This window comes from Pipra filicauda, unplaced genomic scaffold (genome assembly GCF_003945595.2).
Source record: "Pipra filicauda isolate LSUMZ 115617 unplaced genomic scaffold, ASM394559v2 scaffold407_size631318_pilon, whole genome shotgun sequence".
In the NCBI taxonomy this organism is placed as follows: Eukaryota; Metazoa; Chordata; class Aves; order Passeriformes; family Pipridae; genus Pipra; species Pipra filicauda.
Genome location: NW_024104540.1, coordinates 312,159 through 328,608, shown reverse-complemented (window position 1 = coordinate 328,608; position 16,450 = coordinate 312,159). Strand labels below are relative to the sequence as shown.

At 47.3% G+C, this 16,450-nt stretch overlaps 1 protein-coding gene across 1 annotated transcript; it reads left to right on the top strand.

Annotated features, from left to right (window-relative positions):
* The first annotated feature begins 66 nt into the window (after positions 1-66).
* MTF1 (metal regulatory transcription factor 1) lies at positions 67-16,375 on the top strand. Its single transcript, XM_027746875.2, has 11 exons — positions 67-144; positions 385-849; positions 4,892-5,130; positions 5,682-5,813; positions 6,323-6,396; positions 6,912-7,045; positions 7,596-7,673; positions 8,333-8,435; positions 8,983-9,533; positions 10,353-10,419; positions 10,516-16,375. The coding sequence occupies exons 2-11, from the start codon at positions 436-438 to the stop codon at positions 10,908-10,910; spliced, it is 2,187 nt and encodes a 728-aa protein (XP_027602676.1). The 5' UTR covers positions 67-144; positions 385-435; the 3' UTR covers positions 10,911-16,375.
* The last annotated feature ends 75 nt before the right edge of the window (positions 16,376-16,450 follow it).

The window sequence follows — 16,450 nt, the reverse complement described above, 5'->3', positions numbered from 1 at the left end:
TGGCGCCGCGCCGTGCCCGCCACCTTCCCATGAGCCCCTGCGGCGGGCGCGGCGCTCCCGGTGGGCGGCGCGCGGCCGGAAGCGGAAGTGAGCGGCGCGATCATGGTGCCGCTGGGGCGGGGAGGGAGCGGCCGCCGGCGCCCGGTGAGCGGGGGGGAACCGAGGGGAACCGAATCGACCGGGGCGCAGGGGCTCAGGCGGGGCACGGGAGCGGCTCTGCGCGCGGCCGGGCCTGGCGGGGGCAGCGTCGCGCTTGGGGCGGGCCCGCGGCGCTCAGGCCGACCCGGCCCCGCCGCCACTGCCCGCCCCGGGGCTGCGCCCGCGAGCGGAGCCGGGCCCTCGCTGGCGGAGCCGCCTGACCCCCCGCCCGTCCTTGCGTTGCAGATGAGCCGTTGTGGCCGGAGCTCCCGGTAGCGCGGAGAGAGGCGCGGAGCCATGGGCGAGAACAGCCCCGAGGGCAACGTCATCTACTATGAGGTGGAGGAGGACGACCTGGCCCAGGATGACAATATGATGAGGTTTGCTGACAAAAACGGGCTGGTGTCCTCCTCCTCCGGGACGGTCTATGACAGGACAACTGTGCTCATCGAGCAGGACCACAGCGTGCTGGAGGAGGAGGAGGATGAAGGACAGTGTGGTGATCACTTGCCTTTTTTACCAGAGGGTCACGAAGAAGGATTTCACTTAATAGCAGATCATGAAGGAATGTCCCAGGGTTATGTGCAACACATTATTTCTCCAGATCAGATTCATCTAACAATAAATCCTGGGTCAACTCCCATGCCCAGGAACATCGAAGGAGCAACCCTCACTCTGCAATCTGAATGCCCAGAAACCAAGCTCAAGGAAGTGAGTAGCTAAGTGTGATCTGGGATTTGTGCTTCTTGTCAGTGGTTTTCACCTGGTGACCTAAAGGGTTTGAAAAGGTGTTTTTCCAGAGCTGTTTGCCTGGGGACAGGCAGAGTTCTGCTTGTTCTCCAAGGTTTTTGTGTAGTGGAGTGAATTGCCCTCCACTGAATCTGCTCTATGTGCTGGGCAGAACCGTGTCCCAGCAGAGCTGCCAAGACTGTCCCTTTTCCCTCTGACTCCACCTGGGAACCTGCCAGGAGGCACCACCGTGTGACACTGGATGGCAGGAGGGTGTGGCACTGACACAAGTCAGTGGTGTGATTTTAGTGATCTTCTGGTTTTCTTCTGGTTGGGTCATTGTTTTGTGGGTTCAGAGGTAACTGAAATACTCTGAGCTCTGTTACTCTGGGGTTGGCCACGTTCTCCAGAGAAGCACATCCAGGTCACAGTTAAGGACCAGGCCGTTGGTGGGAGCTGGAGTACCAAACTTGAGATGCCAAACTTTAAATTGCTTGTAGTTTTATTTTGTCACTCACTGGGAAACTGAGAGAGGAGAATAAGGGAAGCTTTAAGCTGCCATCTGTGGTATTTTGAAAGTTCGGGTCAGCTTACACAGTTAAAATGGAGTTTACTCTTAATTCTGTTTTTCTGATGAGTTTTCCCTGCACACACAGTGGTGAGGGCTTCTCCTGGGGTTCTTGCATAGCAGAGTTGACTGTGACACCAGCATAGGGACAGCTTTGTGCTCCTTTTTTGGCCCTTCTGAGTTAGGCAAGGGCCAATGTGTCCAAATATTTGTGCCACTGTCAGTGATAGCAGCATTGTGTAACCAACACTGAGAGTGAGAGAGCTGCAGCACCGAGCCCTGGCTGTGCCCCTGAGCCCTGGCTGTGCCCCTGAGCCCTGGCTGTGCCCCTGAGCCCTGGCTGTGCCCCTGAGCCCTGGCTGTGCCCACTGAGTGATTCCCATCAGCCTGGAGCCACTGTTACTGTGGTGAGGAAATGGGGCTGGCCGGGGTCAGTTCTGCAGCTGGGGAACTTGTGGACTGAGGCATATTCAGCAAGCCTATTTGAGTCTCCTTTTGTCAGTTATCCATGGCAGCAGCTGCTGCAGCTGCTCAAGTGTTTCACTTTCTCTGTCTGTCATGTCGGTACTTTCTCTCCTCTCTGTGGAACCCAGAGCAGGGGGTGGCAGCTAAACAGGGTCAATGGCTGCATGTGCAATTAAATTGACTTATTTTTGTTTCATTGTACATCTCTCACTGTAATTCTGTTGCTAAGAACAGATGTGATTACAGTTTTGTATTTCAAATTCATTAACTCTTTTTCAATGACGGCACAGAAAAATCAGCCATTTAGGGGGAATGTTGTAAGCTTGGGAGGAGTTAAAGGCAAACTAAGCAGTTAATGTAGACTTTGGTCAAGGGTGTCAGGTTCCCCTAGTACTTTTGGGTATTGCACAAGTTCCTGTTTCTGAGGTAAATGCTGGATTATGGCTCTTCAGCGTCCCCTGTGCCCCTGGCAGAGGCAGCAGCTCACTGTCCCTGGCCAAAAGCCGCAGCCTTTGGCCTTGAAGCACCTGGTCCCTGTCTTGCTGTCCGGGGCTTGACCTGTGCTGCCTTGTTTGTTTGCTGTTGTGCCTGGGTGCTGAGACAGCCTGGAGCTCTTGCTGCTGCACCTGAAAGGCTTTCAAACCAGTCTCTGATGATTTTGGATGTATAATAAGTGCTTATTTGATGTGCTACTGTGAGAAGAGAATTAAATGCTTCACGTGCTTCACAGAAAGGTTTGTTTTGCTCAGAATGTGGTGGTGCTGTTGCTGCTGCCTGTGGTGTGCTCGGGGGGGGGTTGTGAAATGAAGGTTTGGCCCTTGAGGGAGGCAGAGCACTGCAAGGCCTTTGTCAGAGTTCAGGCCATGAAACTGTCTTCCTGTACATATGGGCATTGACAGCTGGGAACCAAACCCTTAATCTGTGACTAATATTCCTCATTTCCTTCTAGACCTAACTGTAAACACCTAGGAAGCTGAACAGACCTCTCTCTTGATTTTCAGTTCCTGCCTTTGTCAGATCCCTTTTGTACCATGGCAAGTACTGTGGACGATGTCCTGTAAAGTGTTAATTTCCAGCTGCCTTAAAGTTTTAACAGGGAACATTTCCATCAGTACTGATACAGCAATTGTACTGGATCTGGTGATCCCTGGGGAGGATAATGTACCCCTCCTCATCCAGTACCACGTGCTTTCTGACCTTGTCGTGTTACTGGTCTGGGCTCCCGTGTTGTGGCTGACTCAGCAAAGCCAAACTTCCTAATTGTCTTGTAACTGTGCTGTAGTGCTTGGGCATTTATGGGTAACTTCTTTCTGATTTAAACTATAAATTAAGGGCCAGTTGCTTTACAATGAAATTGTTGTTTCCTTCTCTGTATGGTGCATCTAAAGGTGCTGAGTGACCAGATAAAAACGCAAAGGGATAAATTCCCCACTTCCCCTGGCAGGCAGGAGCTCAGCCATGCCCAGGACAGCAGGGCTCTGTCATGCCTAACGGAGACTCAGGAGCACAAAATGTCCCCCCTTCCCTCTCCTTCCCCAGCTCCATGTACTGAGCATGACATCACGTGGTCTGGGATATTCCTGGAACAGTTGGGGTCAGCTGTCCCGGCTGTGTCCCCTCCTCACTCCCTGTGCACCCCTAGCCCCTTGCTGGCAGGGCAGAATGAGAAGCACTAAAAAGAAAAAATCCATCTCTGTGTTATCAGCCCTGTGTTCAGCACAAATCCAGAACATGCCCCATACTGTGAAGAAAATTAACTCCACCCCAGCCAAACGCAGCACATTACAGTATTTCTGTGCCTTGTGTAATGGTCCTTTGTATGTCCCACCTGCTTTAACGTTCTCCAAATATGAAGGTTTTATTGAGGGAAGGTTAAGGTGGATACCAGCCTGTTGTAGGAGCAACAAGAGACCACAGATTGAGATACATGAAAGATTGCTCAGCTTTTATAGAGTTTTCTTAAAGGGGTCCTGCTAGCAGTTTTGTCCCCTACAAAACCACTTGGAAATAAGTGGGAAACTATTCCTCTTTATTTTTGGAGAGTTGTCTAGAACCCAAATTATGCCTAGTGCGACTTGCTAAGTCCTTTCTTGGGCTCCTCAATCACTTTTAGATGTTGAGGTTTCTGAATTGCAACAGTCAAATTGGTCTGATAGTCAATGGTGAGGATAAATTTATTCAGGCAGATCAGGTGACATATTCCTTCTGCTTCACAAGAGAGGATGAACTTTCATTAGGTGTTACCACTTGCACGCTGGAAGCTTCTACATGGTCCCTTGTGCCTGTTGCAGAAGGGGGAGAGGTACCAAATCTGTCCTGGGAATCTCGATGGCTGGCTGGGAAATCTATGACACCAGTCTTTGGGTGAAAAGCACCTGGTTTGATCTGGTACACTTCAGGCACTCACTGTTTCAGTGACCCCAGAAAGGAAGAGCATAACTCAATGAGGTCTGGTTTTGGAATAAATTGAAGTAATAAATGGACTGGTGGTTAGACCATGAGAGATGGTGAAAACTGTGTTTCTCATTCAAGGTGCTGATGGGAATCCAGCACACAAGGCAGTGGTTTTGAGGGTTGTGACAGTGCATTTTCCCTTGTCTCCATTCTCCACAAATAAGTAGCTCTGCTAGGAACACCTGAGTGAAATTGCAGGGGCTACAGGGGGTAGTGGGCAGGTTTGATAGCCCCTGAATGTCCTTTCCAACTATTTTATCAGATTTTGAGCTAGAAACCTTTTGAATTCTGTTTTTCTTTTTTCCCCTTCTGTTAGATTCCTGTTCTGCAGGGCCAGCTGCTTTCCTGTGTGCCACTCCTTCCTCACAGAGTGCAGCAGAAATGTTGTTATCTGAGAATTAAACAGCAATAAATTTTTTTCCTGGGCTTTGGGGTCAAAATCTGTTGTGTTGTCTTTGATGTCTGACTGCAGTTCTACCCTGTCTGGGTTCGAGAAATGATTAAAAATTATTAAGCAATGCAGCGTTTTGTCCTCAGGTGAAGCGCTACCAGTGCACCTTTGAGGGCTGTCCCCGCACCTACAGCACCGCCGGCAACCTGCGCACGCACCAGAAAACCCACCGCGGGGAGTACACCTTCGTGTGCAACCAGGAGGGCTGTGGCAAGGCCTTCCTCACCTCCTACAGCCTCAAGATCCACGTTCGAGTGCACACCAAGGAGAAGCCATTCGAGTGTGACGTGCAGGGCTGTGAGAAGGCGTTCAACACACTGTACAGGTGAGAGGGTGTTCAACACTGTACAGAGGAGAGGGTGTTCAACGTGGCGCAGGTGAGAGGGTGTTCAACACTGTACAGAGGAGAGGGTGTTCAAAGTGGTGCAGGTGAGAGGGTGTTCAACACACGGTATGGTGGGAAGGCTCTGGTGAGTTCTCTCGTCGGTGTGACTGTTGCTGTTCCGCAAGTTGCATCTACTTTGTGTTTGTGTCTAAATACAATTGTTTTGCTTCTTCCAGGTACAGGTATGAATATAAATGCTTCAAATATGGCAATGTTGTCCCAAGAGTAGGATGGCAGAACTGTGGTGGCATGCTTAGCTTCTTTATATTCCAATAGCACTGAGGATGGTGCATGGACACAAGGGATTCTCAGACTTGCTGGAGGACTTTGGAACTGATAGCAGTCACTTTCATGAGCTTGTTACCTTCTGCTCAGGATATGTTAAGCCTTTGATCCTGTCCTGTACATTTGAAGGAATGGCTTGCTTGCCTCAGGCCAGGGCTGTCTCATCCTAGCAGTCCTAAGAGGGATTTTTTTGGCATGTTTTTTAGGTTGAAAGCACATCAAAGGCTTCACACAGGGAAAACATTTAACTGTGAATCAGAAGGCTGCAGCAAATACTTCACAACGCACAGTGACCTGAGGAAGCACATTCGAACACACACAGGAGAAAAGCCATTTCGGTGAGTTGCTGGGTAGCAATTCTGGCTTCTTTGGGCCGAAAGCAGCTGTTACTGCTCTGAATGGAAAGGTGTTCTCATGAGACATGAGTGAGGGTGGCTGGCTGGCACTGGAGCATGTTTGTTCTTGAGCTCCCACAACTGCCTGTGGATGCAGAGACTGTCCTAAAAGATGAGAATAGTCAAGGTGTTTTTTTAAATGTAAAATATTGTGTGCCACAATGAGCATCTTTTGAAACACATTGCTGCTCTCTGCTGTGATGCAATGTGTGTGTATTCCTTGAGGAGGCCTCCCAAATGCTGACTTCATACTTGGATTTTAAAGTCCTGCTCAGAACCCTGCTCTGGTCTGTGTGGCATGCACAGCAGCTGCTGGGAGGTACTTGGTTGCTAACACAACTTAGCTTTGGGCCTGCTTTTCAGAGTCCTGGGACTATGCAAAACATGATCTAAAGTTGTAGCTAATGCATCAAAGCAGGCTGATGCTGACTCTCCTGTGATGCCTCATTCAGGTGTGAGCATGATGGCTGTGGGAAGGCTTTTGCTGCAAGCCACCACCTCAAAACACATGTTAGAACACATACTGGTAAGTCCTAAGGGTTTTATTTATTTTCTTTAATTGAGCTCATTCAGTTTATACTAACACTAATATGAATTTGTAGTTACATATAATATGGGGATGACACCAAGTGAGTGACTCAGGTGACATGGATAGGGGAGGGGATGGCATCCAGGGGGACCTTTGCAGGCTGGAGGAGTGTGCCCATGTGAACCTCACGAGTTTAAGAAGGCCAAGTGCAAACTCCTGCACCTGCGTCAGGCCAATCCAAATATTCAGTTTATGCAGTTATATTTATGCTTGGCAGGTCTTGAGTTTAATGAAGGTGTTTCACAAATGTGTCAGTAATGATGCATAACAAACGTGTTGTGTGTCAGTTCTCATCATGAAATGGAAGCCTTCACCTCCAGAAATGCTGAATGCATGAAGGTGCATTAAACATCATGTTTGTGTGAAATATGATTGCTCTCCTGGGTGCTATAAAAATGTGTGTCTGATAGGATGTCTGTAAGTCTGTTACATGTTTTTTATGCTGCCTGTAGGGGAGAAACCCTTCTTCTGTCCCAGCAATGGTTGTGAGAAGACTTTCAGTACCCAGTACAGTCTCAAGAGTCACATGAAAGGTCATGAGAAGGGACATACCTATAATGCACTTCCCAATAACAACGTGTCTGAGGTCAGTAGCACTTCTGCCTAGTGCTTTTCTGTTAGGTAGATATAAACCATATCTTGGGGAAGACATCATTTGATCTGCAGCTTGTTCCAACGTTACAACATTTAAGACTGGGGTTTTCAAAGGGAATTGTAAGTACTCACTTTGCCATGTGTGCCCGTGGGCAGCTGTATCCATCAGCCTGCTCTCCTTGTGTGTGCTTTGGTTGGAATCAGTACTGTGGGATAAGCGTGTGAAGCAGAACAGATACTAACTGTGAAGGTTTAATTTTTTTATTTTCTATAGGCTGATTAGTTCCTGTGTTAATTTAAAATTCTAGGTTATATGACTTTTTGGAAGTAATGTGACAGAGATTTTAAGAATTCTTGAGAGCTACTAAATATCCTTTGTTTAGAAATCTTGCTCCTTTGGTTTTAGAACTGAGTCCTGGTTTCCCATATAGGTAAAAGAATTCTATGTAGGCGGAGTTGTATAGACTCTAAGAAGTAATTTAAAACGTTTCTGACATTATTCTTTTAATATGTAATTCAAATTGGTTTTTTCTTTTTCACAGGATACAAGCCACTCACTTTGTCTGAGTGATTTAAGCCTCATATCAACAGATTCAGAATTGCGGGAGAACTCTAATCCAGTGAGTTACTGTCCTGGAGTTGCCTCATCCTCATTTGAGTTTTGCTTTTTTCCTCCAGAATGTGCAGTGCTTAGTTCAACCTGTTGTTGAAGGCTCTGCATCTGATTTTACCATAATAATGCTCTTGCTTCTTGATAACTGTTCACTGGGCTTAAGTTTTACATAGGGGAAAATTAAATGCACGTCATTTTGCGGGAGCAGGGTGCAGCTCTTGTATATGTACTGTTCCTTGAGCAGTGTGGGTGACTAGAACCGCATAGTCCAGGATGCAATCTAAGTTGAGCTACTCTTTTCCTGCTCCAGAAAAGGTTCTGCAAGCAGCCAAGAACAAATTAATGTCTGTTTTTGACCGAGTATTACAAGAAATAAGGGTTAAACTAAGTGTGGATGCAGAGGAATATATTTTACTTTTGAAGGAGTTAATTTATTTTTGTAAAGATTTATTCATTAGGTTGGTAAATTTGATTATGGGTAATAAAAACTAGATGTCGTTTTACAGCAGGTAAGTAAAATATGTTGGCTTACCTGAAGGTGGCTGGTTCATTGGAGAAGTGTTTCTGACATGTACACACTGCTTGACTGGGGTTTTTGCAGAGTTTATGGGAGGCCTGAGATATAACATGGTCTGATGTCTTCCTCTTTTGTGTTCTATTTGGCAGACACATGGACAGGACCTCAGCACAATCTCACCAGCAAGCATCTTTGAGTCTATGTTTCAGAGCCCAGACCACACTGCAAATCAGGATGACTCTCAGCAGACAGGTACCAGTTGTATCTGCACTGCTGTAAGAGAAAAGTTTTTGACAGCTCTGCGTGCATGTACTGAATTCAGCATTTCAGACTGAAGCTTAGTGTAACTCTAAGAAGCAAAAAGAACTTTAACTTCAGTATTGAAATTTGTTAGTGTTGGGTGCACAGTGTGCACAGACTACGTGGCACTCAGTGACAGGGGAGGTGACCACCATGTTGTCCTGCAGTGCTGGCATTGGAGCTCTCAAACTGCCACACCAGCCTGTTTTCAAGGTTCTCTCTTGACGTCGCTTCACAACCAGGCTGATACAAAGCTTCTCAGAGAGAGCTGATGAGGCTGTCAGGCCGTGTGTAGGGCTCACTGGTACCACTTGAACTGACACATACTGACAACTTTCACTGTCTAGGGTTGCTTTTGAGCACTAGTCTGAAGATGGGAACATGGTAATGCATTATTTGGCAAAAATCCATCAATTAGCTGATAAGTTCATTGAAAAAGCTGTTTATTCAGACCTTATGAGAACTGATGTATTTGTATTTTTTCTTTCTTTCTTGGCAGCTGCCTTGATTGAAGGGTTTAACGGCGACACGGACTCGGTTGCTGCGGTCCCGCCCCCGGCAGGAGACGCGGCGTCGTTGTCCCTCCCCCTGGTCCTGCAGCTCGGCCTCTCCGAGCCCGCGCAGTCACTGCAAGCCTCAGCAGCACCTGCTGCTCCCTCCTCCATAGCACCCAGCTCACAGCCTGCATTTGGGAATCCTGCAACTGTTTTACAATCCCCAGAAGTGCCTGTTCCTCACAGCACACAGTTTGCAGCCAGTCACCAAGACTTCCTGCAGCACACCCAGCCGCCGCCGCAGCCCATCGTACAGGGACTGTCAGTGGTTGCTGGGGCTCCTGCCCCGACAGCCCCGAGTGCCGCTGAGCCCCTGCCAGCTGTGGTTCAGACTGTGCCTGTGGGTGCCAACCCCGTTCTGACCAGTAACCCCACTATAACCATTACTCCTTCTCCGAGCACCGCCATTCTGCAGTCTAGCATTGTCATGGGAGAGCAGAACTTACAATGGATCCTGAACGGTGCCACTGGTTCCCCACAAAGCCAAGAACAAATGGTCAGTACATCCAGCACAGCTTTGGAACAGCTGGAACCATCCCTCCTAGAGCCCTTGCTTTTGAAAAGGGAGGAGGTCAAACCTGTAACTCTAAGATAAACCCCAGGATGCAGTGTTGTATAATGCTTGTCATGTTAACGTGTAGAAACATGTCACCAGTGCAGCCCCTGGAACAGACAGAGAAACAAATAGAGCACAGAGAAACCCAGGGTGCAGAAAAATCTTTCTTGCTTCTTTCCCCCGGTATTGGGCTTCTGCTGGCAGGTATCAGCTTGGTTTATCCAGGACAGGGCAACACCCAACCTGAGGATGTATGGGAGACTTGATCAGTTACTTTTGACACATAAAAACGCAAAAGACTGTAAAGGTTGTCTTTAGGCATTTTGTAATCTCTGTCTTTGCCTAATTTACCCTGATAAAGATAATGAATTTTTTTTTTTTTTGAAAAGAGAATGTTTCTGGTTCTCCAGTAACTCTGGATAGCTGAGACTTCAAGGGTTTTGTCTTTGACAATACTGGTGTCACTTCAGGCTCTCAGGTGCAGGTGGACTCAAGTGGCTGCAAGTACAGCAGCGTTTAAGAATTCAGTCAGTCAGTTGTCAAAACTCACAAGCTGCGTTAGCAAGCACATAGCGCAGGGGATGTTACTCCCCAACTTTAGGATCACTGAAACAGTACTTTGGGATAGCCAGAACCTAGTCCAGTTCTCCTGTGTGTTCTCTTTGGAATATGTGTATAGCTGTTTAGAATTTGATCAATAGAAATTTGATTGGAGTCGATTCACAGATTTTTCTTGTTTTTCTTTTTTTCCCCTTAAAGCCACAAGTTCCAAAAGTAGTAGAAAAGGTGTTTTTTACCACTGCATTACCAGTAGCTGGCAACACAGGTAAGCATGACACTGAGGTAATTTAACAAAGCTGCTTTGTCTCCCTGCTGTGAAAGTCTGTAGTTCCATTGTGTTTTGTCTTTGTTTCACCTTCAGGAAACCCTGTTCAGCAGATTGGTCTCAGCGTTCCTGTCATTATTATAAAGCAGGAGGAGGCCTGCCAGTGCCAGTGTGCCTGCCGAGACTCTGCCAAGGACAAAGCCACTGCCACTGTTAAGAAGGAATGTTCCTCACCTGATTCAAAAGCTTTGGAGCAGCCAGCACCCCAGCTGCAGCCTCAGACCTTTCCTTCCTCCTCCGCTCCTCCTTCCTGTGGGCAGAGCAGTCAGATAGTTAACCCTTCAGATTCCCAGACTGAAACATTAAGTGCCATGGATGTATCGGACTTCCTGTCCCTCCAAAGCCCTGAAACCCCATCTAATATAATTCCAATTGAAGCACTACTACAGGGTGAGGAAGAAATTGGTTTGAATAGCAGCTTCTCTAAGTGAAGATGTTCCAGATTTTCCTTTGCACCTGGAGGATAAAACCCTTCTCCTTAGAAGCAGAAACTGAAGGATTGATTCTTATTCCTTCCTCGATGGAAGTTTTGTGGCTTATTTCTGCTTCACAGGTGGCATCTTAGTCACATCCCAGGTACATCCACCTTCGAGATTCTATCTAAGAAAAAAAAGGTAAAAAAAAGAAAAAGAAAGAAAAATCTAAGTTATATATGAACTATTTTGGCTGCACTGTCTGTCACTTTTGCTTGTCATATGTGAACACAGAAGATTACTCGTGTGCAAAAACATTTTAAAAAGGAAAAGGGGGGTTAGTTTGTCTCCAATTGCACATCACTTATGTTTGGGATTAAGGTACTGGCAGCAAGTGGGTCTTTGTTACAACCTCTTGGGTCTATAATTTTCTCCTGTCTCTCATGTCTGTACTAACCATGCACTAAAGGGGAGCCCAGGAAGGAGACTGCTGGGGGAGGAAATGGCATTGCTGTGGGAGAGGATTTATCTGCAATGTGATTGGAATGCAATTGTCACATCCCTGATGGGGAGCTGGTGCCTGGGTTTGCTGTACTAATGCTGTTACTAAAGCCTGCAGGAACTTCAGGGGAGTTTATTTTGGCAGGGCACAAGTACCTTGTTCCCCTGTTAGATCTGTTCATTTAATCCATTAGGACTCAAGTGTGTTGTTGTCACACACGGCAGTGCAGTCAGAGCTGCTGCTGCCTCCGGCTCCAGAGTCTGTTTTCTGTGCCTGTCTTCGAAGGGTGCAGTGAGTCCCAGGTGTGGTCAGGTTGGTGCCTGCTGCTCTTTTGATTTCTTTGGCTCTGTTCAGCAACAAGTCATCATCCCAACCCCAGGACTGTTGAATCAGAAGCACGGTGCCTTTGCTGGTTACTCTCATATTTTGTGAAGAACAACTCTAGGAAAATTTTCAGAAAGATTCAACATAAATTAAGTTTTAATTCAGTGAGTCTGTCCTCCAGCTGTCCATAAATGCTTCCTTTTTTTCTGGTGAGCTATATAATTTCTGCCTGACTGTCTCCAGCCTACTGCAATGCCAGCTTTTTCTGCAACGGGGCTATTTCTTGACTAAAAGATGTTACGCAACAGAGTAGTTTTTCATATCAAACTGAGAGTCTATATTCTAACCTACTCAGGGTAAATCAAATCCAAACCCCCCCTTCCACCAAAAAGCCTGTAATGTTGCAATAAATGCAGTCTCATTCTAAATGGTTTATTTATGCTGCATTATTTTAAAAGATGTAATTTTATAGTGTTTCATCCATCTTTCTGGCTTTGGCTGTCAGTCTTCTTGTGTTAAAGGAAAGAATATTAAATAGGTTTTATTCAGTTTACAGTGTTGTTGTTAGTGAGATACAAAGATAATGACTGTAAGCCAATTAGTGGGGAGTGTCCCTGCACTCAACTTAGGAATGCAAACTGTAGTGGATAGAGATGTTTCACTCTTTGTGTTTGATCAGAGCTGCTCTCTGTACCTGTGTGGGAGAACCCTGTGAGTGCTGCCGGGTGATCAGCAGGTGTTTAACTCCTCTGTGTAGCCTGAGGACACCACTGTCACCGCTGAGGTGGGACAGTGGCTTCAGCACATCCCTTGGGAATGTGCTGCCCCAGCACGGGTGGAAAGGGGCTGAAGGGAACTTTCCCCTCTTGGACAACTTGCTTCCAGTCCAGTGCAGAAGGGTAAAGCCGTGTCCCGTGAGGGTGAGCAGCTGTGCCAGGAGTGCTTCGTGGCCAGGACACGCCGTGTGGCTGTGCTAGGGCAGAGCTCGGTGTTGGCAATCGCAGGGACAAACTCGGGGGCACCAGATGCACTGGTGGTGTTTCCTCTGGAGGTGTGGCAGTGCTCTGCAGGGTTCTCACTCTGGGTCCTGCAGCAACAAGGGTTTTATCCGTGAAACACAGGTTAACAAAGCATTTTGTGTTTTGTTCCTGTAATGGCATTCTCTGGAGGGCAGCAAGGCATAGGCCCCTTTGCTTTTCTCCTTCGTTTTGTGCTGCAGTTGGGTTGCAGGTACCAAGAACTGCTTTGAACACAAAAAAAAATAGTCCCAAGCCTGCATGGCTGGGACTTTCCTCGCAGGGGTGAGTCTCCTGCCAGCTCTCGTGCACAGAGCTCCACTTGGAAGGGGGGTGAGGAGCGCCTGAAGCTGTGTAGGGGTCCTTCTGGTGCCCCTCACTGTGGCCTCGTGCCTCTCCTTTGGCATAGTGCAGCAGTGGTGTTCGAGGATGAGTGGGTATGGGATGAGCGTGCCTGTGGGAGACTGCTGATGCGGGAGTGTGGAGATTCCCCTGGAGTTGTGGGGTTTTCTCTGATGGGGACAAGTGTCCCAGATGTGGCCTGCACTGTGACAGCTGGCGGATTTAGCAACCTCTTCTGAGCCTTTGCAGCCTTCAGGGTGGCGTTTTTACTTTTGCTACTTTGTGACTTAGTCCACCTAAAACACTCTTGGTTGGACCAGAGAGCATCTTCAGGAACTCTTTTGTGACAGAAATGAGTAGAAGAAACTACCAAAGTCTCTGAACTGGGAAACTCAATGTGGAGCTGCAGAGATGGGCAGCAGTGTCTGGGGTCAGTGTCTGCTGTTTGTCTTCACAGCTACTGTTTTCTTTTGGTATGTTCCAGGAAAAGCACTGTGTCCTGCTGAGTCTTTGGTGCATTGGGTTTGCCACTGCCCTCTTTTAGGTGCACCAGGCAGGCTGTAATTCAGGTGGAACTGGTTAGAGATTGTACTGAGGCAGGAGCGTGTGATTCTGTGAGTGCACGGGTTGTGCACCCACCCAGCTGTGTTGTACAGGTGTGTGCTTTTGTTGTTTCTCATTGGTCTGCTTTCCAGAGTGTTGGTGTGGCGTGTGTCTGAGGTGTTTTCACATTTGCATTATCCCCAGTGCTGTGTGATCAGACGTTGTGCTCCGGGGCGTTGGTGTTGTGCTGGGATGGGAGGAGATCCAAGGGCAGCTGCAGCAAAGCCCTGAGATTCCACAAGGCCAGAAAATTTCATGTCTTCCCCTTTCTGCCCCAGCATGTAGCATATTCACAATAACATGGTTAATAAAGGGGAAAGTTTCTGCCCTTGCAGATTTGGTGAGATGTTGGATTCCAAGAAAGGGGCGCGTCCCATTAATAAGCCAGGGCCTCCCGGAACAGCGTGCCCACCTCTGCAAAATCTGCATGAACCCCTTCAATTGTCAGTCAGAGAGCAAAACTGCACTGCTCTGGGTCACCTGTGTTAAAGGTTTTTGCTGGTTTGTGCTAGTGGGGATTGACTTGGTCACACACAATTTCTAGGTGGGTGCAGAAGCTTAAACATGTAGAGGGGGTCAAGTTACCAGCGTTGGTAGCTCTGATAGCCAAGCAGGAACTTGGGTGAGCAGACTTGGTGTGCATCTGAAAGCTGGAGAAGTTGCTTTTCATGCTTGTAGGTGGTGGAGAGATGGAAAATCAGCACTGATTGAATGCTGGTACTGAATTACATTGAACAAAGTACGAGTTGGGCACTTGTGTAAGGCTGAGTGTGCCCAGGAAGACTAGTTCGCAGAACCTCATACTGGTATCTAAAATGCACTTTAGGTTATTTTATCTTTAACCCAATTGCTGCAATTTCTTTTGTATATACTTTCACAAAGTTTATTTTTTGCTCTGAGTAAAAGTTAACAGGGGTGTGCAAAGATGAGCACTTAACTTGGTGCAATACCTGTAGCTAAAGATTCTTGTCCCATGTGGTCTGTGTGTGTCTGTCTGACAGAACAGGTGTGGTTGGTGCCTGCTGCCCTTCCCCCATGCCCCAGACAAATTATGCATCGTTAGTAAACGTCCAATCTATGCAAATACCCCACTGAGAGCACTGTGCTTCATCAGCCTTTTCTCTCACGCTTTCTGGGGGCTGCTTGTCACTCCTGTTGGACACGCTGTGTCCCTCACTGTGTGTCCTCCCTCCCCTCTCCTCGGTTTGCCACCCACGTGGGAACACAAGTGACAAGCTGCTCTCAAACAGGCATGTTGCACCTTTGAAATTTGTCTTCAAGATGGTTTCTGATGTCCTGTTACTGCCTTATTCCTGGGGGTGGCATGGCCACAGCCATCCACAACATTGTCCTTGACCTGCAGCAATGCTGTGAGCTGTTCACAGCACTCCTGCTCCAGGATAACCGGGGCTGGGAGCCAGAGCCAGCGACCAGCCCGTCGGTGCGGAGCGTGGGGGAGGCTGAGCTGAGGGTGGTTGTCCTCAGGTGATTGGGGATGAGCAGCTGTCCCTGGCTCGGTTCCTGAGTTGAGGCAGCCAGGGCAGTGGGGCAGAGCAGACGGGACCTGGTGTCACATTCTCGCCTCTGCTTCTGGCCGGGAGACACCGGGCAAGGCACGGAACCTGCCTGTGAAATGAGGACAGGGGAGTTGTCTCTGTGAAATGATTTGAGATCTGTGGGTGAAAACTTCTTGGCATGAGTGATCTAAGCTAGCTGGGCAGAACTGCTGGAGTCAGTTTGGACTGTAAGACAAAGAAGAGCATGTCTTTAATAAACCCTATAAATTTCTGACTGCAGAGTTTTTAATTGTACACTACTTTTTCCGTAACATATTTTGGAAGCAATGTCAAGTTTTTATAAATGTTATCTGTAGTCGATACTCATGGACAGGGCTGAACTTTTAACTTTTTTGTGTCTTGTCTTGGGTTCTATCACATGTTCTAGAAGTTGGATTCTGTGTCTGCACTGAGAAATGCAAATTAAACTGGATATTTATGTAGTAGTGTACATAGTCTGAGTGTGTGTGTTCTTGGAACTAGTTGAAAACCCCACCCTGTGCTGTGGTGGTGTGCAAGCTGGCCAAAATTTGGTTCATTATGCAGTGTACACTTTCTCAAATAAATGCAGTTTCTACTTTTTCTGAAAATTTTGAGATTTTTTTTTTTTCACATAACTTTTTTCAGCAGACTTGAGGGTGTGTTTGCAGTGCTGTAGTTGCAGTTGCTGGTGTTCCTGGTTTGTGACTCTTGTCCTCCCACTGCTCAGGCTGACCCTGCTTTGTTCTGCCTCCCCTGACCCAGTGCTGGCAAAACCCAGCCTGGTTCCACCCCGGGGCCTTGGAGGTGGCTGAACTAAACCCCAGTTTCTCAAGAATGTGTGTAATGTAATAAAGGAATTTATTTAACTCTGAAACATGGGAACAAACGTGCTTACATTGAGCAATGTGAAGATGTTAGTTACAGGTACAGTACTTCCAAAGGAAGAGCATCTCCAAAACCCAAAAAAGAGTAAATATGAATTTGTATTTTTTGAAGAATGTGAAATAATGGTGTTTGCTTAATTGCTCATTTTGTATGAAGTTAATATTGTACTTTGAAATATCTGCAAAGAAGTGGAAATTAACCTTTTTGGAATTGAAAGCAATATTAATACTAATGGAATCCTAATTAAATGCTTATTTAAATACTGTGTTATAATAGTTTTTCCTGAGAGTATTCTGTGGGAGATGAGTGTGAGCATCCTGCCCTGCCCCCTTTGGAAGACACGGGAGA